The sequence below is a fragment of the Gymnoscopelus braueri genome (assembly GCF_963280865.1).
Source record: "Gymnoscopelus braueri genome assembly, chromosome: 13".
Taxonomy (NCBI): domain Eukaryota; kingdom Metazoa; phylum Chordata; class Actinopteri; order Myctophiformes; family Myctophidae; genus Gymnoscopelus; species Gymnoscopelus braueri.
The window spans coordinates 54,105,909-54,127,920 of NC_137615.1; the positions used below are offsets into that span (position 1 = coordinate 54,105,909).

At 41.5% G+C, this 22,012-nt stretch overlaps 2 protein-coding genes and 1 long non-coding RNA gene across 6 annotated transcripts in view; 1 reads left to right on the forward strand and 2 right to left on the reverse strand.

Moving 5' to 3' along the window:
- LOC308099698 (syntaxin-binding protein 4) overlaps positions 1 to 22,012 on the reverse strand; it is a gene marked incomplete at its 5' end in the record, with an annotated part of 329,176 nt that overhangs the window by 245,271 nt on the left and 61,893 nt on the right. The window lies entirely within an intron of this gene.
- LOC308099262 lies at positions 4,813 to 8,548 on the forward strand. 4 transcript variants are annotated; one of them, XR_013934370.1, is made up of 8 exons: positions 4,813 to 4,886; positions 5,384 to 5,434; positions 6,898 to 6,964; positions 7,112 to 7,159; positions 7,490 to 7,540; positions 7,737 to 7,782; positions 8,122 to 8,212; positions 8,334 to 8,548. It is a non-coding gene; the product is annotated as an uncharacterized lncRNA (long non-coding RNA). The 4 variants fall into 4 exon arrangements; XR_013934369.1 differs by having other exon boundaries at positions 7,737 to 8,212; XR_013934372.1 differs by lacking the exons at positions 4,813 to 4,886; positions 5,384 to 5,434 and having other exon boundaries at positions 6,607 to 6,964; positions 7,493 to 7,540.
- On the reverse strand, positions 19,013 to 20,833 carry LOC308099259 (thioredoxin reductase 1, cytoplasmic-like; the record flags this gene model as incomplete). Its single annotated transcript, XM_080447942.1, has 1 exon — positions 19,013 to 20,833. One exon carries the CDS (start codon positions 20,831 to 20,833, stop codon positions 19,013 to 19,015), a length of 1,821 nt encoding a protein of 606 aa, XP_080304068.1.

The window sequence follows — 22,012 nt, forward strand, 5'->3', positions numbered from 1 at the left end:
CAGTCCCATCGTCCCATGGCTTTGTAACCAGTAACATCTAATATAGTATGACAATGACAAATAAAGGCCACACCAACATAAAGCAATAAACATGTAACCTGGTCGAGGGTCCCGACTAATGCGTGGAACAATAATATTTCTAACGCGATCCGCCATTGCAGAGTGATCGCCCATCGAAAATGGCTCGTTTCTACCACGTTAAAAATAAATGGAGATATGAAGCTTTTTCTCAGGGAGTTATAATGGGAGAGGCCGAGAGGAAGTGTTTTTGTCATGGATCCACATCCGGCCTTTCCATTGTAGAGACTCCGTGCATGATCCCAAAGTTGCGTTAGGGCGTCCCGTGTGGAAAAACAAAAAACAAAACATAAATTGGCTAAAACGGTCTGGACCGTTTTTGGCACACAATGTGTTAAAGGCAGGGCAATAGACAGGATTGTGAAATAAAAACATTTTTTAAATAAAATAAAACATACTTGTGTTATAATATGGCACTCTCATAAACAACCCCCCTCCCTCATCCCTCACACCTCCTCCCTCTCCTGTCATTTTCTTGCACTTTAATATGCTTGAACTGTTCCTACCTAAACTGCTGTATATAGAAGATACTGTGAAGTTCTTTACATAACGTACTGTAATGAGGCCCAAAAAAATAATGCTGTTGGTGTATATAATATGCCAAGATCATATGCACGTGTACATACACTGATGTTCTCCTTTTTGCCCTCTCTCTTTCTTTATTTTTTTAAACCTTTTTTTTACTGTTTTATTATTATTATTATTATTATTGTTGTTGTTGGTGTTGTTGTTGTTGTTGTTGTTGTTGTTGTTGTTGTTGTCGTCGTCGTCGTCGTTGTTGTTGTTGTTGTTGTTGTTATTATCCTACTACTTTAATTGAAATGACCTCCAAAATACGTCCGGGGTTGCTCAACACACGATCACTCCATTTGCTCCGAAATTTGCCACAGACTGTTGATCAGAGCTCTGGCTATAATATAGGCTTCTTTCCCCGCCTTCAATGTACTTACATATTGTACGGTTAATATAAAACTACATTTCCTACTACATCTTAACATTTTAGCCACAGCAGCTTTCCTTCTTTCTGGCCGCAGTATCTTTTTATTCGATTAGTCGATTACCATGATCAGTCATAACCATAAGGACTTTCCAACCACTGCCAACTTACCACTGCCAAATATGGACTGTGATGGACTGTGATATGATCGGGCCTAGATGTGAATAGAGCACAACCTTCAACCTTCAACCTTCAACCTTGAACAATTAATCTGTTTCATAAATACTGGAGAAAAAATAAAAGGTGTTTGAACAGCTGCATCTGCCCCGCCCCCAACTCGTTTTCACCAAAAACGCAATCTGAGAAAAGAAATCCGAGATAAAAGTATTTTTATAAATCTGATAAAAGTGTAGCGGACAGGGTGAAAATGTTTTAGATGACGTCATTTCCGGGTGGATCCTTCTCTCGAAGTCAATACAGCATTCATAGGTTGGTGAAGAGCGCCCGCAAGCGTAATCACTAAAAAACACCATGATGACGTAAATATTACGTCCTTGGCAGTCAATGTGATATATTATAATATTGTTGAGCGGAGTCCCTCAGGGCTCTATACTAGTGTATTTACTGTTTGATCGACAAGCTCACAACCAGGGATTCCGTTAGCCGGTATTTACCGGCCATTGACCGGTAAAATGTTTAATTGGCCGGTAAATATGAACACCACCGGCCACCATGGCCGGTTGGGAAAATGCTGTTATTAGGCTATTTTATCATTTAAGCCTATTATTAATATTATTATTTGCATAAATTAGTTGGCTACAACCGTTACAATCATAATCATCAAGTTTATATCATGTTCTGACTGTGTGGTTTAATTCCGACAGCCTGCTCGGCTGCTGCTGCGCGCTGCAGTTATAGAATAGCCTATTCGTTGTACGATGGTGTCGCGCGTTGAAAATATCAGAGCTACAAGCTCACAGCACCTCGCAACGCGCCGCGTTGTGAGCTTGTATGTCTGCTATTTTTGATACGCCACAACACCGCTAAGAGCCACAGCTGTGTCTCCTCCTGATCAGCGCTGAGTAGGGTGGCTCGCTTGGGTGTTGATAAACAGAACCGGGATTTTCCGAGGTGAATCTGAACCAAACCGGACCCAATTGTCGATAAAGGGACCCGTCCCGTCCCGAACACGTGTGGGTCGTGGATATTATGCAAGCACAGTTAGTGTCTGTCTTCAATGGATAAAGTGGTGAAAGTTGGTGAAACTGAAAGCAACTATAAAGGCAAGTAATCAACCTCGCGCAAGGCCAGATATATCATGACATATATAATTAACGTTAACAAAACAAAACAAAACCTACTTTTGCAAATCAAGGTTGAATGAGAATCGATGTAAAGCCCAAAATATATATTAATTTGTTTATACCGTGCGACGGTGTTGCGCAGGGAAACCACAGCCCGCAGGGTAATTAGGACTCGCCCCAAAACACCCTCGCTCCCATTTTTCAGGCGGACCAGCGGTTCTTGTATTCTTGTATTTGTTTTACTGAGGATAAGGTTAGAAATAGGTTTAGGATTAGGTATAGTTTTACTGAGGTTAAGATTAGGAATAAGGTTAGGGTTAGGCATAGTTTACTGATATGTTTAGGAATACCAGGCGAATATCGCCGGATTTTCCCCGGGGCGACTGTGTTTTGGGGCGAGCGTTTTGGTATTCGTCACGCAGCAGTTCACTCATGCCCACTTTATTCATTTCATTTTTGGCAAGCGACATCTCTGCATGATATAGACTATAGTAGATCATATAATTTAGTTTACTATAAAAACAGGAACAGGTTGCATCTGTGATAAAGTGGAAAGAAGCGCAGCTCTAACGTAACGAGGTGTAATGAGCCCTATCAGTTGGGTGCATGTATGCAGTGCAAACACGCATGTGACGTTAATTATTATATGGCCGGTAAATGTATTCTTTGGCCGGTAAAATATAATCCTGCCGGCCATGGTGGCCGGCCCCAAAAATGCCCAGCGGAAACCCTGCTCACAACGTATAAACAGCGTGTAACACACACGCCCCCCAAATCAATGTGTCTGGCCACGGACCCCCATCTGAAAATGTTTTGTTCCAGGGACCCCCATAAACAAGATTTGTACTGTAAGAAAAAGAAAAATTGCCGATGTAATTTATCTAGATTTAAAGTGGTTAAACTGATTTCTATGTTAAATCAAATAATTGTGATGCGGTCCCCCTGGAATCCCCTCAAGAAACCCACGGGGGTCCCCAAACCCCACTTTGAGAACCACTCAGGTTAACCTATTGAACTTGTGATCAGTTTCCTGTTTATCCTGCGTGTGATTGGAGACATATTTGGTTAATCCCCTGAACCCACATCTGCTCTTTGCTGCGATTGGATGATGCTTCAAAACGCTGACAGTATGCTTTCCCACTGCCTCCTGGGAATTATTTAATACTGCCTGGCATAACGGAGGCAATGAGAAAGAAGCTGAGATTCAGTAATATCTGCCACGTGCACGCACGCACGCACACGCACACGCACACGCACACGCACAGCACGCACGCACGCACGCACGCACGCAAGCACGCGCACGCACACATTCGTATTACTATACTACATTACATTACATTACAGTCATTTAGCAGACGCTTTTATCCAAAGCGACTTACAAGAAGTGCATTCAACATAGGTAGGGAACGAAACTACTAATCACCAGAAGTCTTAAGTGCAATTCCTGCAAAAACAAGCAACGAAGAGTATACCTAGCGTAAAAGTGCAATATATCAGCTACCTACTTTCTTAAACAGATGAGACAAAATAGCAAAATCAAATGAGCACGAGCTAAAACAAATAAGTGTATCGACTAAACAAGATCCAATAAAACAATACAACAATAAAACAAGAGTTCGTACAACTAGTTAACAACAAGTAGGCCAGGCAAAGAGGAAGGGTAGTATTTCCTGAAGAGGTGGGTTTTAAGCCTGTGGCGAAAGATGGGCAGTGACTCTGCTGTCCTGACATCAGTGGGAAGTTCATTCCACCACCCAGTGAGCCATAGTCGTTTTTTAGACGTCCGTTTTTTTTGTAGACCTAAATTAGATGGTCTAGATTTGGTCTATAATCTAGACCAAATCTAGCCGATTGAATTTAAACAATTATTCCATAAATATTGATTAAAAAAACAACTGTAAGTTGCATAACTGATCTCCAAATATTGGACAAAAATAATTTGAATAGCCATTGATCAATATACAGTATAGTTTAGATTTAGCCTTGATCTAGACGTTTATATCAAAACTATATATCAACGTTTAGATTTATACCATATTTAAACCATTAAATGTATTACATTTTTTATTCATGTTGTTTGAAAATCTTTATTTTAGGGTGCCAACATTAGGTTTAGAAATGATTATATCTCACTAGTATCACTATTGATCAATATACAGTATAGTTTAGATTTAGCCTTGATCTAGACGTTTAAATCAAAACTATATATCAACGTTTAGATTTAGACCATATTTAAACCATTAAATGTATTTAATTTATTTGTCATGTTGTTTGAAAACGTTTATTTTAGGATGCTAATATGTTTAGAAACACTATTATAGCGAAATAATGTAGTTTGTATAATGGTGATAATATGCAAATATTTTTTTGAAATATTTATAAATATAACAAATAACGGCAGTTTGCACTAATGGTGATAGGCTAATATAAAATACTGAGGAACAAGTGAAAGCCAACACAGCTGAAGCCAGCAACACGTTCTAAAAGCAAGCCGAAAACTGAACAGAAGAGACTTTAAAGAACAGAATTGCAAAAAACATTCATTCTGAACTGAGTACATTGCATAGGTGAGTGCTAAAGGATACTTTATTTGAAGGAGATGTTTATTTGTGTTGACATAGTTGGTCAGGTACAAGTTAGCATTAGCCAACTAGCTACCAGCTAGCTTCTGCTCAAACACAAAGTGCTGGCGTTCAATGTTTTTCTGTTTTATTTTGGTATTTTGGGTCATACGGGTCGCTATGTGACACGTCATTGTAGATTGGCCATTTTCGTTCAAACAATGCAATATTTGTTGCGCATGTTTGGACATCAAAAAGAAGTTACACCGTTGTATGTTGAACGATCCACTTAGACGCTAAAATAGCATTTATTTAATCAGTGGTGGACCGTAACGAAGTACAATCACTTGAGTTTAAATACATTTCTGAATACTTTAACAATAGAATAATCGTTTATATGTGTAATGTTTAATCTTGAGTTAAAACTTTACAGAACCTTGTGAAATGTTTGATAAATGTATTAATGTATTTTTTCTTTCTTTTTTTTGAACGACCTGTACCAGCAAAACCGACAAAGAACAATAATAATGGTGCTGTCAGATCAAACACCCCAGGTAATTGTTAATTGATTGTTTCGTGTGTTTTACATGTAACTGGCCTTAAAAACAATGTATGTAGCTATTTCTCACCACTAGTAAGACAATATTATTCACCTTTCCTTGAGTTGGGCCATATGTTGAATATATTTTTTTAATCAATCAGTAGCCTATTTACATTTATTTACAGCTCTCTTTTGGGTGATGTCCAGAAGTGGCAAACTGATGACTTTTGTCACATTTGATCAATCTTGTGTACAGGTCTGAACACATGAGAAAGAGGCAGATTTCTTGTTGGTTTGGCCCGATAAATGTTTTAAAAAGTTATATTTTATATTGTTTCCTAACCACTTGAATGGTGCAACGTGTTGTGAGCTTTTAGATCTCCTATTTTTGGCAAAGAGATTTGGTGTAGATGGAAAAATCAGTCCAACAGTTGCAACTCAGGTCTGTTTCACCACGATTAGAGGGTTTAAGTGGTTATAGTCATTTGTGAAAAATAAGCCCTAAATATGTATTTTATTAAATACATTCTGTTATTGTTTTAGGCCCAGAAAATGTAGTCTGTCTGTCTCTAAATATAAGGCTATTCCACACCAATGACTGCAACTCCTTGCAACTATTTGTGGAGCAGTTACTCTGCTCTCTTCCTTATGATAGTAAGTTAGCAGGTCTAGATAATCTGGATGGTAAAGTGCTGAGAATATAGCATCTCCTATTTGTCATATTATTAATAGATGTTTGGAGATGTTTGGATGTGGGTGGAGGCTAAGGTTATTCCTATAGATGGGTTTCCTGTTTGTAAACATGAGAGGATGATGCGCACGCAGTGGAGGGGTGAGCCTATAGAGGGCGCTATTACCCGCAGCAGCTGGCCATTGTACATTCATAAAAGAAATGGTCTTCACCGGGTTTAATGAAAGTAGATTAAATTATGCAGTTTGTAATATCTTCTTTACTCAATAAAAATGATTTGTCGGAAGTTGGATCTGTTTGTATATAATAGCACCATTATGCCTATTATGCCTATAATAGCAGTATTATGCCTATCTAAATCCCGAACAAAACAACAGAGTGAAGGGCGCTTCCGGTTCGTTCTACCCCAGGCATGCGCAGATTGCGCACTCTGCTATGTGATGACGTCGCGCGGAAACCCATCTATAGGTCTAGGCTATACCTAGACCTATAAGTATTTTACCTGTTTTGAGCAAAATCATGGAAAAGTTGGTGCATTCACAAATTCAAGCTTATTTTGTTCCAAACAAGCTTGCAACATATTCTCAACATGCCTATAGAGCTGGTCACTCTACTTCTACTGCTTTGATACAGGTGACTGATGACTGGCTTAAAGCTATAGATAACTCTATGCTGGTGGGAGCTGTGCTGTTAGATTTGTTTGTTATTTTGTCCTTTTTATTTTGTGAGTATTGTCATATTCGTTCATTACAATAATATACATCTGGCCTAATTATCCTCCCCAGGTGAATCACTGCCCAGTGCCCATAGCTAAGACAGTTTTGACAGCCCCTCTACACACCTCAACACCAGGTAAATTTAAATGCTATGTTAATTGATTTAAGCCCAATGTTAAATATATATAAATATTGTAGATGGAAATTACAGCCTTTATCAGTATTAATGTCAAAACAAAACCTTAAGAGTTTTCTAATTCCTTCATTTCGTTTTCTGCTGTAGATCTTGACAAAACTCCGGTCAGCCGTAAAAGAGGAAGAACTGCACAAGGTGACTGCACATGAATGATTAACATTTTAAATACATTTTGACAGTTTTTGTTTGTTTGTTTACCCGCCTGTATTATCGTTGGGACTACTACTACTATGCTTTAGGTCCTCTAGAAGAAATGAGTCTAACAGAACGTTTAACCGGAATATTAAAATAAAAATGTATTAAAATATATTATGTATTTCAACAACAGTACATCTACTGTGGGGGCCTTACTCCTGAACAGAACAAACTAGGACTCCACAATGAAAATGTGGATAAAGCACAGCATATATCATACATGACTTGATGGTGTAAGAAGGTGTAATTTCAATGCGTTTTCACACCCAGCAGAACATTGAAGCTACACACCGGTCCAAATCAGATCCAGAAATACACAAGGTAACTTTCAATTGACTGTAGCAGTGAGCAAAATGGGTTGCAATGGGGGTTTTCTCTCCCCCAACAGTGAAGCCGTAATCTGGGCCAAGAAAATGTCTGGACTCTATTCCACCTTTCAATTGACTATAACAGTAATCCTCAATGGTGATGTTGCAAGTATGACATGTAGCCTAATTACCTTGTCTTTCACTAACAGGAAATCTTATCAGAACTCCCAGGAGAAAGTCACAGGATTCCAAAAGGTACATTTTGATAAAGTTTGGAAGTCATCTTACTCTGGCAAATATTTAATTGGGGAGAGATAATGATGTTGAACTTGAAAACAAGTAATGTTGTTTATTAAGATCTGCACCAGCCAAAGTATAGCCTCACATTCTAAATCACAGGCAGACTGTCACATGGTTTGTTTATTTCAGTTTCCCATGTCGGAGAAAAGTAAGAATGGAAGTATTATTTATCACTTTCCACTGTGTTAGTGTATTATTTCTGTTTCATATCAACATAATTGTCTTCATTGCAGGTTGGCAGAGTGTGCCGTTTTTCTTTTTGCAATTTAGCTTCACGTTTTCTTTTTGTTTCAGACTTTTCACCAATGGCCTGATGAGTCCTTTCTACTTGCATGGACAGCAGGAGAGAGCTTTCAAAAGCACTGCCTTCTATCTGTCATCAATGGTAAAAATAACTTTGTCAGTGCTAGTTATACACGTTGTACACGTGTGACTGACATATACTAGATAACCTCTGTAATGTCTACTGTCAGTCTGAGAGTTATTTGTCATTGTTTTGACTGCAGAAGCCGTTCAGAAGACATTCAGAGAGACAATAGAGAACCTGGTCAGCGCTGCCATCTCTGACCACTTCAAGCAGGCGCCTGGTAGAAGTGGTGGAGAGGGATACAAGAAGAAGAGGGAACACCTTGAAGCAAATCCAATGTTATTATTTGGTCAAAACATTTTGTTAAAACTTGTCTTTTCTTGTTGTTTAACGCATTAAGACAGGGAACGCATCTGTGTCACTTAAGATTTCTTTGGCTATTCAAAAAATAGCAGATATACAAGCTCATAGCGCGGAACTCGGTGCCGCGCTAAGAGCTTGTAGATTTTTTGAAGATAAAAAAAAAAAAGTGTAAATCTTTGAATAAATATATATATACATTTATAACTCAAGTCTAGGCAAAGCAAAGATTTTACGTAAAAACATACATTCAAAGATACATTTTTTTTTCAAGATTGTTAAAACAAAAATATAGCAGAGTGCCGTGCTATGAGCTTGTAGATCTGCTATTTTTGAATAGCTCAAGTATAAGATGTGTTAAAGCAGAGGTCTTCAACAGAGGGTCCGGGACCCCTAGGGGGTCCTCAGAGTTACTACAGGGGGTCCGCCAAATCTTTGTGTGATATGATATTTTTTACATTAACCACTTGAACCCTAGCATCCTTTTTCTGAGGAGAGCTTTAGCCAAAAATAGCAGATCTACAAGCTCACAACGCCTTGCGCTGAGAGGTTTGGTGTAGAGGGAGAAAAAAAGATGAATCTACAACACAATGTTGTAGATATGGGGGTCCCTGCTTCATCTCTCTCTCAGCTAGGGGGTCCTTGGCCTGAAAACGTTGAAGACCCCTGTGTTAAAGTGTTTAAAATCTAACATGACAGGTCTTAATGGCTTAAACTAAAGCATTAAGAGGCACAGAAATTAATGAACGATTGTACAAGCTTTGGTATGTTTTTTTGTTGAAATATGTATTGTGATTGAAATTACAGTTGAAGGATAGTTATGTTCAGAGTAGATCAACATTAACATTAAGAAAAATGTTTTTATCCAGTGGTACAATAAAGAGTAGCATGACATAGTGTTACACTGCAACCTATTTAAAAGATCCAGAAAGATAACAACATAATGTAAATTATCAGAACATCATGGGACTACACTACTACAAAGGTAAGCGAAACGGGCAAAATTTTGTAGAGAACCTGGATCTGCATTAAAACTGAGGCATTTAAATGCATTAATATAGGTTTCGTGTGAATTTGATAGATCTTAAAGGTATATAATGCCTACAAGTTGTTTAGATGTTATTTAAACATATGATTTAATTATAAGCATATTAATATCCTTATTAAATAGACGTTTACATGACGTCTAAACAACGTTCATAGTCTATAATAGGGTTTAACCCACTGAGCATTTTTCGGGCTATTAGACGTCTAAATAACGTCTAGGCTAAATCCGGTTTATGAGTGGTCTAAAAATGAAAGTTTTTTCGACGTCTAGGCTAAGCCTAGACGTTCTTTCAACGTCATTTGAACGGTTATATATTTATATCTAGCCGTCCAAACGACGTTGAAACAATGTCTAGGCTAGGTTTAGACGTTGAAAATACTTTCAATTCTAGACCACTCATAAACCGCATTTAGCCTAGACGGCTAGGTGACGTTTAGACGTCATTTAAACGGCTAATAGCCCGAAAAATGCTCAGTGGGCACTGTGGGGCCAGAACAGAAAAAAGTCGTGACCGTGTCGATCGACCAGAAGGACCCTTGAGTGACGAGGCAATCAGTCGCCCCGAGGTGGCAGACCGAAGTGGTCGGGCAGGGGTGTAAGCATTGACCATAGCCCGGAGGTAAGAAAGAGCTGTTCCTTTCACTGCCCTATAGGCTAGCACCAGGGTTTTAAACTGAATCCGAGCCGCTACGGGGAGCCAGTGTAGAGAACGGAGAAGGATAGTTGTGTAGGAGAACTTGGGGCGGTTGAACACCAGACGAGCCGCAGCTTTCTGAACAAGCTCCAGAGGTCTGATGGCAGATGCCAGAGCACCAGCAAGGAGGGAGTTGCAGTAGTCCAGGCGGGAGATGACAAGATTCTGGATGAGCACCTGGGCTGCCTCCTATACTAGGACATCAACAAATGTTGATGTCCTAGTATAGGACATGGATGTCATAGGATGGCATTGATGACATAGGATGGCATTGAAAATAGCTGAAAGTAGCTGAAATTTTGCAGAAAAACAGCAGGTCTACTTTTCGGTGCGTGACATCGACATGATACGGAAAACTCGAATCCTAACTCCCCAATTTAACGTCTAAATACCTAATCCTCTACAATTGTAGCCTGGGACCAGACAAATCTGCCAGTGCAAAAAAAAAATGCACTCAGCGATTTGGGTCTGGCACCGCTCCATAGAGAATCCATTTCCTGCTCCAGAAGACGGGGGTGACCAATCAGGGCCCAGTATTCAAGTATGGGAGACTGTAATTGGTAGTTGGTTTGTAGGTCTAACCAATTGTGTTGAGAGTCATTGTTTTGATCCCGCCCCCTTGGAAAAAAAACGTCCTCATAGAAGCACCAGACTCATATCCACGCAGTGATATAGTCTGGCTACGCGAGGCTACTACAATTGTGAGGACCAATAAGATGGTCCTCACAATGTCTGTTTCTCACATTCTACTAGCTTGTAGGGACATTCAGTCCTCACAGGTATAGTACAAGCTTGTGCGCGCCACGCACACGCACGCACACGCACACAAACACACAGAGAGAGAGATACATTTCCCTTCTCTTACATCTTCAACCATTTGCCTGAGACATTTAATCACCAAATCAGCACACAGCGGGTTATTATCAGATTATGGGATTATCACGTCGCCACTGAGAAATCCAACTGCCCAAACACACACACACACACACACACACACACACACACACACACACACACACACACACACACACACACACACACACACACACACACACACACACACAGAGGACACACAGACGTATGGCATGGATGCAGTGCTTTTGTGACTTTAGAGTCACAAGATCACCCTCTATAGGTAGGGAAGGGAAGGTGCTCCCACGCAAGACAATAACAGATTGATCCAAATACAACGGGTGTTCTGCACATTATCTCTGAAATCTTTCTACTATTTATCTTAATAAACTTCTGTCTTTCTAACAAAAGCTTTTTTTTTGGCGTCAGGGTCATTCAAATGTTTGCTTATCTTCTCATATATTGTCTTTTAAGATACTGCATGATCATTTTTCTATTTCATTATCAGTGGATACATTTAATCTAATGTTCTTGTTGTCAACATGAAAAAGGCTACTCTCCTACAGGAGAGCACCATTTATAGCTCCAAACCAGAAGTCAAAAACTCCATTGTTGTTCAAAAAACGGTTTAAAAAAGTCTACAGCTGTTCCGTTGTCAGAAAATGATGAATAACCATCATAATGAGACTGCTTTTAATGTAACTGTGAGAGTGTACACTCTCTCGGTTACACATATAAGTATAAATTAACACTGAAGATTGCAATGAGTTTTATCATAAAAAAAACATACATAACGCCATGAAACTTCACATTGTCACACAGAAACCTTGTATCTTCAAGTCATATTTTTAAATGATTTTTCATAAATTAATGCCCCAGTTTATACTCCCTCGTCTCACATCTACAAGCTCACAAGGCATTGTGACCATTGTTGTCACCATTGTTGGTGTAAATGGTGATGATGCTAGCATTGTTCCAGCACTGAGGCCCTGCAGCCAGGTGTCCAGAGCTCGCTGATAAACAGATGGAGCGCACTAGTGCTGAGGTGTCCTTCCTGTTCCCAGCACCGTAAATGGAGGAGCAAGTGATATAGTTTTTTTGTTCAAATAAACATTAAATACCTCTATGTCATACATGGGCAACTGGCGGCCCGGGGGCCACATGTTTCCCCCACCTTCACTTACTGCGGCCCACAGGTTAATATCGGATTACTGATATATTATTGATTTCAGCTGTTACAATTCCAAACACGCAAGCATGACCCTCTTTAATAACTTCAGTCTATATTAGTAGCTTAATAGTAGCTTAATGACTAGTATTAAAATGCTATTGTCTTTTTTACATCCAATGTATTTGTATTTAAGTTCATAAAGTTAACATAAGTATAACTATATGCTTAAATAACTATAATATATATATTTGTATTTAAGTTCATAAAGTTAACATAAGTATAACTAAATGCATTTGAAATTAAATTAAAATGTTACTTTTCAGGAACATAAATGCTTACCAATAGCTTTCTTCACAAATGTGTTCATAAAGGTGTCTACTAACACCTCTCAATTTGTTCCATCCCAACTCCCTTGAGAAACTTTGTGGGAGCCAATCAAAGTTGGGCCTGGGCAGAAACTTAGAATTACAATTGGCCAAAATGAACTTGCAAGATGTCTAATTATAGGTTTTCAGGGGTCCAAAATCCATTCCAACCATTAGTTTTAAGTAAAACATTACTCCGAGTCCTGGCCATAAAATCGGTCACACCTACTTTTCAGGGGCCTATCCATCAAATTGTGGTTGCCATAATTGTCACTTAATTATCTGTGTTGAGTGGTATATTTTGATTCTTGGGGTTCTTAGAAAGTCAAATAAAGATATCTCCATTTTCTTCTGTTGTGTTTAGTTTGCACAATTAGCTAATTATTGGCCAAAAACTGGAAATCGCTATAATTTTGCTTCTAAATAACTTCATAATAATCCAAGAGTCTACGTCCGTGTTTGTGATGTCCAGAAATGTATCTATTACCATTGTGCAGTCGTGCAACCTCTCCTCATAAGCATCATTTGCATAAATTATGCAAAAATACGAAACAAATCTGGAATGACTGCATTCTTCACTTTTTCCAACTTAAAGAGATGATCTCAGACTCTCATAGACTCTAAGTATATGTTTACATGTCCAGATATTATTACCTAACTAAATCATGCAACCCTTTGTCATCAGCATAATTAGCATAAATGATGTAATAAATAAGCTGAAACCAGGAAATAGTATAGCCAGCAAAAGCTGGCTGACCAGGTGGTGGAACTGAAGCATGGTCAGAGATCAATCTGAAAGAAGACATTGGCCAACACAAGTTTACCGCCCGCCTACATGCCCTCTTCACAGTGAGTGTGACCTGCTATGCACAGACAAGAGCAGCTCATGACCATACTCAAGGAACTGCCCAACCAGGATAGCACTAGTGATGACTTTGGCGATGCTGATCAGCATCCATACATTCTACCAGAGATGGTTAGACCCTGTAAACTAAGTAACTATCATGGATGGATTGGCAGTGGTACAGGGAATTGGAAAGCCATCATGGATCATGTGCCCAGCAGGCTGGCCACTGGCCACACTGGACAGCAAGTCCAAGGAGATCCATGTAGTGTATGACCACTACAATATCCCATCTTTACTGAAGGAGGCCACACGGAAGAGATTCCAGGGTGGCAAGCCTCCAACTACTTACCATGTGGAAGATGACAAACCATTGGGAAAAGTTTCAGCAAAACAGTTCCTGTCAAACAGCATCAAAGATGAGCAGACTGTCTATCTCGTCAAGAAAGCCCTCCAACTCTCCAACCAAAAGTTTTCATAGTCACTCTCTACAGCTCGCACAAGTATAGTACGCCATGTGGCCCATAGGCCAATAGCGTGAGTCAACTTGATGTACAAGTAGGCTACATCCCCCAGCCATGATGTACAAGTACACCCCCTGGACATGGTACAAGTATGTCGCAGGGACTTCCAATCTAACCCTTGATGTCTTTGGTATGACCCGGCCAGGGAATCAAACCCGACCTCCCAATCTCAGGGCGGACAATCTAACCACCAGGCCACTAAGCTGGTAGCTCATACAAAGAGGCTGCATAATCCTGACCTGCACAGCCTGGATGCTGTCTGAAGAGGGGCAACAAAACTCTGGATTGAGTTAACTGACATTGATGTATTTTTTCTTGCTAAATGATGGTAGCATCAGCTATGCAAGCACACCTACGACTCGGGAACAAGAAACAGATAATAGCAAGAACAAGATAACAGATAACAGTAGTGCATATGCACTTGGTAAAGGGATGGCTGCAGCCTTACAATGGTCCCATGCCTTCTCTGTAGCTGACAGGACATTTTGCTGGTGGACATCGATGATGACGGGGCAGATAGAGATAACATGGTTACAAAACTGTGTAATGGAAGATGCCATCAAGACTAGTTTCATTCGTGTTTATTTTGTTTGTATATTTATACTTGGTAATCATTTCTTGTTTTCATACATTTTATGTGCACTATACAGTTTATTGCTATTAAAATAAACTTTAATCTTGGTAGACTGACAATTTTGTATATTCTTTATTTTACATGATAACAATTGTTTGTACATAATGTATGCAAATTATACTAATAAGGAAAGGTTGCATGATTTAGTTATTGGAAGAGATTAATTTATGAACATCCAAACAGACTTAGACTCTCAGATCACCTATCTCAATTATTAGCAAAAATATATCTATGTCCTGGTTTCAGACAAATTATTACATTGTTTATGGAAAGTATACTAATTACAAATGGATGCATGATTTAGTCATGACAAGATAATACATTTCTGGATATGGAAATAATAAGCAGACTTTATGTCTATACCGTACCATTTTCCTGGTTTCAGCTTATTTATTACATCATTTATGCCAATTATGCTGATGACAAAGGGTTGCATGACTTAATTATGGTACGGTAATAATGTCTGGACATGGAGTCTATGAGAGTATGAGATGACCTCTCTAAGTTCAAAAAGTCAAACATTCTGCACTTTCTTGATTTCTTAATATTATTTGTGCATAATGTATGCATATTACGGTAATGAGGAAAGGTTGCATGACTGCACCATGGTAATCGATTCATTTCTGGACATCTCAAACACGGACCAGTTTTTGACCAATAAATAGCTAACTATGCAAATTACACAAACTTAAAGGGTTAGTTCAGATATAATAAATTAATAAAAAAAACTAGCATAATTTGTATTGTTGACCTATTTCTACCATAGTGCAGGTTTCGTTCAATTTCGACCCCTCTGTCACATGGTACTAATGTTTGTGTCCAGAATCCCTACGCCGCGGCAGCCTACTCACGCACAAAATATATGACACAAAAAATAGTACCATGTGACAGAGGGGTCGAAATTGAACGAAACCTGCACTATATGGTAGAAATAGGTCAACAATACAAATGACGCTAGTTTTTTAAATTAATTTATTTTTAATGAGCGGCCCCCACCAAATCTACTAATCTACCGGAACTACTTCATATTCATCAGAACCGGACCATAACTCTGACCACGGGACTCGGGCAATCAATTAATACCTTTGCAACCACTACATTAATGGTAAGTATTTCCTGCAGAAAATACTCAAAAAATCTGAACTAACCCTTTAACACAACAAAATAAAATTGAGATATCTTTATTTGACTTTCTAAGATCCCAACAATCAAAATGTACCACTCAACAAAGATAAATAGGTGACAATTACGGCCACCACAATTTGATGGATTGGCCCCCTGAAAAGTAGGCGTGGCCAATTTTATGGCCAGGAGTACTTTTTTACTAAAAACTAATGGTTGGAAAACTTAACTTGGAATGGATTCAGGACCCCTATAAACCTATAATTACATTTTGGACAATTGTAATTTTTCCAAGTTTTTGCCCAGGCCCTCCAGGTACCCCAACTTTGATTGGCTCCCACAAAGTTTCCCAAGGGAGTTGTTGGGTTGGAACAAATTCAGAGGTGTTACACCTTTATGAAAACATTTTTGAAGAAAGCTATTGGTAAGCATTTATTTTCCAGATTGGTCAGAAAGTTGGCTAACTACATAGGAGGGAATTGAGGTGGTTTACAGTTCTGCTGGTTTGGCGTGTCAGAGACAGATAGGCTATGTTTAGTCTATCTGCATAGAGCTGGTGTCCCTGCTACTGAATGCAGCGCAGGACAGATTGACAGAACGTCACTTCACTTCACTTCACTTCACTTCAGCCTGCCTTGCTTTTCCCTGGGTTTTAAATAGAACTGTTCACCCCCTAATTCTATTTCTTCCATTGTTAGCAATCCATAGAATGGAAACTGACAGGGGAGTGAAGTTCGGGTCAACGGCAGAGAGAGAGAGAGAGAGAGAGAGAGAGAGAGAGAGAGAGAGAGAGAGAGAGAGAGAGAGAGAGAGAGAGGTATGAGCAGAAAAACAGAGAAAGCAATCTTATAATCTGCTTCTTTCTTTAATTAAACTCTGGAACCCTCGCATCCCTATTCTGAGGTGAACTTTTAGCAAAAATAGCAGATCGCTATACTCGGCGAAGACATTTGGTGTAGAAGAAAATACAAGCAGATGATAAAAGATGACAGTCTGTCATTTCATATTGTGCTGTTGGGTTGAAACCTTGTATGTCCCAAACCGTTCCTTTTCTATTATTACTTTAAAAACTATAGACTGAAAATAGCCTGACACCAGGGTTTCCGGTTAGACCGATAAAATGTTTAATTGGCCGTTAAAATGTTGTTATTAGGCTATTTTATTATTTAAGCCTATTATTAATATTATTATTTGGATAAAGTAACAACATTGCATGATTGCAATACGTAGTTTACAACCATTAAAGCTATCATAATGGCTTAATTCCCGACAACCTGCTGCTGCTCTGCCGCACAGTGCGCTGCAGTTATCTGATAGAACAGCCTATTCGTCGTACGATGGTGTCGCACGTTGAAAATATCAGACCTGCAAGCTCACAACGCATCGCAAGGCGCCGCGTTGTGAGCTTGTATGTCTGCTATTTTTGATACACAACAACACCTTCATACAGTGAAGTACAAATCAGGCTTTACACAGCTGCGTCTCCTCCTAATCAGCGCCGAGTACGGGTCTGGTTCGCTTGGGTGTTATAACAGAACCGGGTTCCGAAGTGATAGAATCTGAACCAAGGACCCAATTGACTGATAATAAAACAGGGACCGAACTTGTATGGGTTGTGGATATTATACAAGCAGCACAATGACTGTCTGTCTGCAATGGATAAAGTGGTGAAAGTTGGTGACTTCACTCACAGCCACTTTATTCAGTTTTTTTTAGCAAGCGACACCTCTGCATGATAGAGTAGATATATTATTTAGTCAAATTATTCTTTGCCCGGTAAAATATAATCCTGTCGGTCAAGGTCGGTCAAGGTGGCCGGCCCCAAAAATGCCCAGCGGAAACCCTGTCGGCTATTTCCACCACTTTTGTATGACAGTGTTTAATGATGACGTAGGGCATTCATTTGCGACAACACATAAACATAAAAACATAAAAAGTTGAAATTTAGAGATACAAGGTTCCTGCCTGACAGCAATGATATGTAAATACTTCTGGATCCTGACTCATACTTTTTGAGGCGGGCCCCTTGGATATCGTCTCTGCCAGGTGGAAACCTCATACGCCCAAAACTGTTACTTTTCAGGATTCAAATTCAAAAGCACCAAAAGTAGCACAAAACGCATTGCTTCGTGCCACGTTTTGTGCTTGTGGATTTTCTACTTTTGATGGTTTTGGTATGATCAAGTAGGGCATTAATTTACAAAAAACATGGAGATAAAAGGTTTCTGCCCAACAGCAACAATATGCTTTTGTTATGCATTATTCCTCCCTATTGCATTTACTTATATAGCGTTTTGATGTTTTGTTTTCCTTTTACATTGGAACATGTATTTTTATTTGTATATTTTAGGCTCTGGCAGTAGTGATGGCCACTGTTTATCCCAGTGGTTCAAACATTTTAGCTTGAGACCCAAAAGAGAAATTTGATGTCTTCCCAGGACCCAAACTAGTGAATTAAAGATGATCTACAAGCTCACACACAACAAATTGTGGTGTGACACGGGAGAGCTTGTATATCTGCTAATTTCACTACTTCTTAAAGTTATTTTATTTTTTTCTCAGATTTTTTGTATATTCGTGAAATTCTTTTGAAACAGATATGTCTGAAATGGTTTTTAATTTGTGGATTTTTTTCTGTTTGTTTGTTTGTTTATTCGTTCAGTCATTCATTCATTTGTTCATTCATTCATTGTATCTGCTTTGTTTCTGTATTAAAGTGTCCAATAAAAAAACAGTTGTTTTCTAAAAAAAGGACAACCTCCCGTGCTTCTACAAGGGTACATCAGTCCTCGCCCTCCCCTCAGTATTTGGGGTTTAGGGACGGGGACGTCATGAAGCAGTGTGTACAAACACTCTGCTCCCAGTAGAACACACACACAGGAGCTGTCCAGACCGTCTGGCAGAGTAACCCCGCCGTTTAGCAGGCCGTCCTCACTCACTAAATATAAACCACTTCCTGTCTCCAGTCTCCTCCTGGCTCAATGATTCTCAATCATGTTTAGTTGCAAGGACCCCCGGACAATGCTAATTTAGAGTTACAGACCTGTAAGGGTACATTCGGTTCCATTCGTACACTCTTAAGAATTACAGGCCTGTAAGAGTACATTTGGTCCCAAGTGTCTATTTCAACCCTTGTTGGTCCCCAGGCCTGATGTTGACAAACATTGGTGTAAATGAGCAACTAGCTGGGGAAAAAACTGAGACCGTAAATGATGTGGAAATGTGAAGGTGAGAACAGCCCAGCCAAACGAGCAGGGTTTACCCTCAGCAGCCCGACTGGGTGATGTCTCCACCAGAGCTCTTGGTGGTCTCCAGGGTGGTGAATTCCTCGGCGCAGGTGGGGTGGATACCGATGGTGCCGTCCAGCTGAGCTTTGGTCAGGCCACACTTCATGGCCGCACCGAAGCCCTGCGTCACCTCGCCGGCATTCGGACCCAAGTAGTGGAACCCGATCACGCGATCGTCGTCCAGCTTGCAGATGACCTTGGAGTAGCACTTGTTCTTGTCCCTGTTGGGCACCGCAAACTCCAGGGGCGAGAACAGCTTGTGGAACACCTCGATGTTATCCTGGCCGTACAGTTCTGCGGCCCTCTCCTCGGAGAGGCCGCAGGAGCCGTACTCCAGTGGGGTGAATACCGTGGTGGGCACGTTGACGTAGTCGCACTTGAGCGCAGAGCCGGCGTACAGGCGCCGCGCCAGCAGCTTGCCGGCCTGGATGGCCACCGGCGTCAGCTCCCACTTGCCCTCCAGGATATCCCCGACGGCGTAGATGTGGGGCACGTTGGTCTGCTCCTCGTCGCTCACCGGGATCTTCCCATTCTCGGGATTGACCTCGACTCCCGCCGCCTCCAGGCCCATCTTGTCTGTGCAGGCGTCCCGGCCGACCGCTATCAACACAGTGTTGTATTCACCCTCGACGAGCGCATCGCTCTCTGCGGAGCGGGACGTTACTCTCAGCCTGCCGGGCGCACCCGCCTCCAACTCCTCCACCTTCACCAGAACGTGTCTGCGGAGGAACCTGACACCGTGCTCCTCCATGTGCCGGCCGGCCCGTTCGGCCACGTCTTGGTCGAAGCCTCTGAGGAGGACGGACCTCACCATGACGGTCACGTCCAGGCCGATGCCGGCCAGGAAGCCGGCGCACTCCAGGGCCACGTAGGAGGCCCCGATCACCAGCGTCTTCCCGGGACAGTAGGGCAGCCAGAACAGGTCGTCGCTGGTGATGCAGTGTTCCTTGTCTCCCGGGATGCCCAGGTAGCGAGGCCTCTGGCCCGTGGCCAGGACAAACGTGGCTGCCGTGTGGAAGGTTTCCTTGCTCACCTTACCTTGCTTGCTTATTTTCACTGCCTTGATCTTGTGCGGCTCGGTGAACTCTGCGTAGGCGTTGACGTAATCGACTTTTTTGTCCGTCAGCGCCACCCTGTAGTTGAAGTTGAGCTGTTTGATGTGGTCGTTGACGGCCTCCCTCATGCTCGCCCAGTTGTGCGTCGCCGTCTCGCCGATCTCCCAGCCAAACGTGCGGGCGTCCCGCACGGCCGTGCCGAGCACGGCCGCCTGGTGCATGAGCTTCTTGGGGATGCAGCCCACGTTCACGCACGTCCCGCCCAGACCCCAGGTGGTCCCTTTCGGCGTCGGGACCACGTAGTCCAAAACCATCACCTTCTTCCCCAGCGCGGCGGCTTCTTTCGAGCAGGCCATGCCGCCGGAGCCTCCGCCGATGACGATGAGGTCGTAATCGTAGGCACTCCTGTCTCCTCCACTCAGCAGCAGCTGCTGCAGCACGCCGTCCTTGTGCGCCTGCATGGTGTCGTCGCAGCCACCCACGTGCGTGCCGTTGACGAAGACGTTGGGGACGGTTTTCTGACCCGTCATCTCCAACAGCACGTCCTGGTACTCGGGTCCGTCCTGGGCGTGGTCCAGCTCCACCGCGTTGCATTCCACCTCCAGCTCTTTGAACAGGCCCTTCACCTTTACGCAGTATGGACAGTGGCTCTTGCTGAATATGACCACCGCGTTGGCGTCGATGAGTGCCCGGATTCTGGACTTGAGTTCCTTACGACCGGAGTCGTTCCCTACGGGAGGCATATCCGTCGTGTTTGCGTCTGCTTTAAAGACGATAAATGCCTCAATTGACCAGAGTTTTTCCCCAATAAAATGTACCCTACAGCTGAGTTGTGTGCTATATTAGATGGACCTTGTATCATCAGTTCTACATGGTGTCAAAACATACATGTTGGACAGTGGGAGTATCCGTGAGAGCTCTGCTATTTAAATTGTACCAGCTGCACAAATGTCAAGGCAATAATAGTGCCTCACATGTAGTGACATCATGATTTTGCCCAAATATGGAGATTGCATCATTTGTTTTACCGCAAATGATGACTAATGCTCTATATTTATCTAAACAGAAGTTATAATTCCCACTACAAGAAAACAGAGAGAGAGAGAGAGAGAGAGAGAGAGAGAGAGAGGGAGAGGGAGAGGGAGAGGGAGAGAGAGAGAGAGAGACAGAGAGAGAGAGCATCAGCTGGTGATGTTTTGCAGGTCCTGAGGCCGTGCAGCATCTGGGACATTTACACTGTGTGTGTCTCTGTGTGTGTGTGTGTGTGTGTGTGTGTGTGTGTGTGTGTGTGTGTGTGTGTGTGTGTGTGTGTGTGTGTGTGTGTGTGTGTGTGTGTGTGCTGCTGGACCCGGGGGACTGCAGTGTGAAGCCGTTCGCTCGGATCAGCGCTTCTTCCGGAACCATCGGACGGTGTGGTAATGCTGCCGTCAGACCTTATAGCTGACTGATCCTCAATGCGTTCGTCTTTGAGCTGGGAACGCTTTGTTATCCCTTTGGTTGCACAGCCCCTCCACACTGTCGCTGTCGGGTGGAAACCTCGTAAATCCAGATTATTTAACCCATTAAGACCTGAGACCGATTCTACAAATGCTTTCTAAACCAGTAGTTCTTTCAATATAAAAAAAAAACAGATGTACAAGCTCGCAGCACGGCACGAAGTGACGCATTGTGAGCTTGTAGATATTTTTTAATAGCCAAGGCAATTATCTAAAGTGACAGTGATGGTTTCCCGATTTAATGGGTTAAAAAAACGTTTAAAATGTGCAATTGTGCAACCCTCTTGTATGGCAAAGTAGGACGTTAATTCATGGACAAAAGTGTAAATAAGGAGATATGAGGTTTCTGCCCGACTGCAACGATATTCTAGTTACTTAGGGAATATTAGGGGGGTGGGCATAATTACAAAACTGTACTCAAGCACA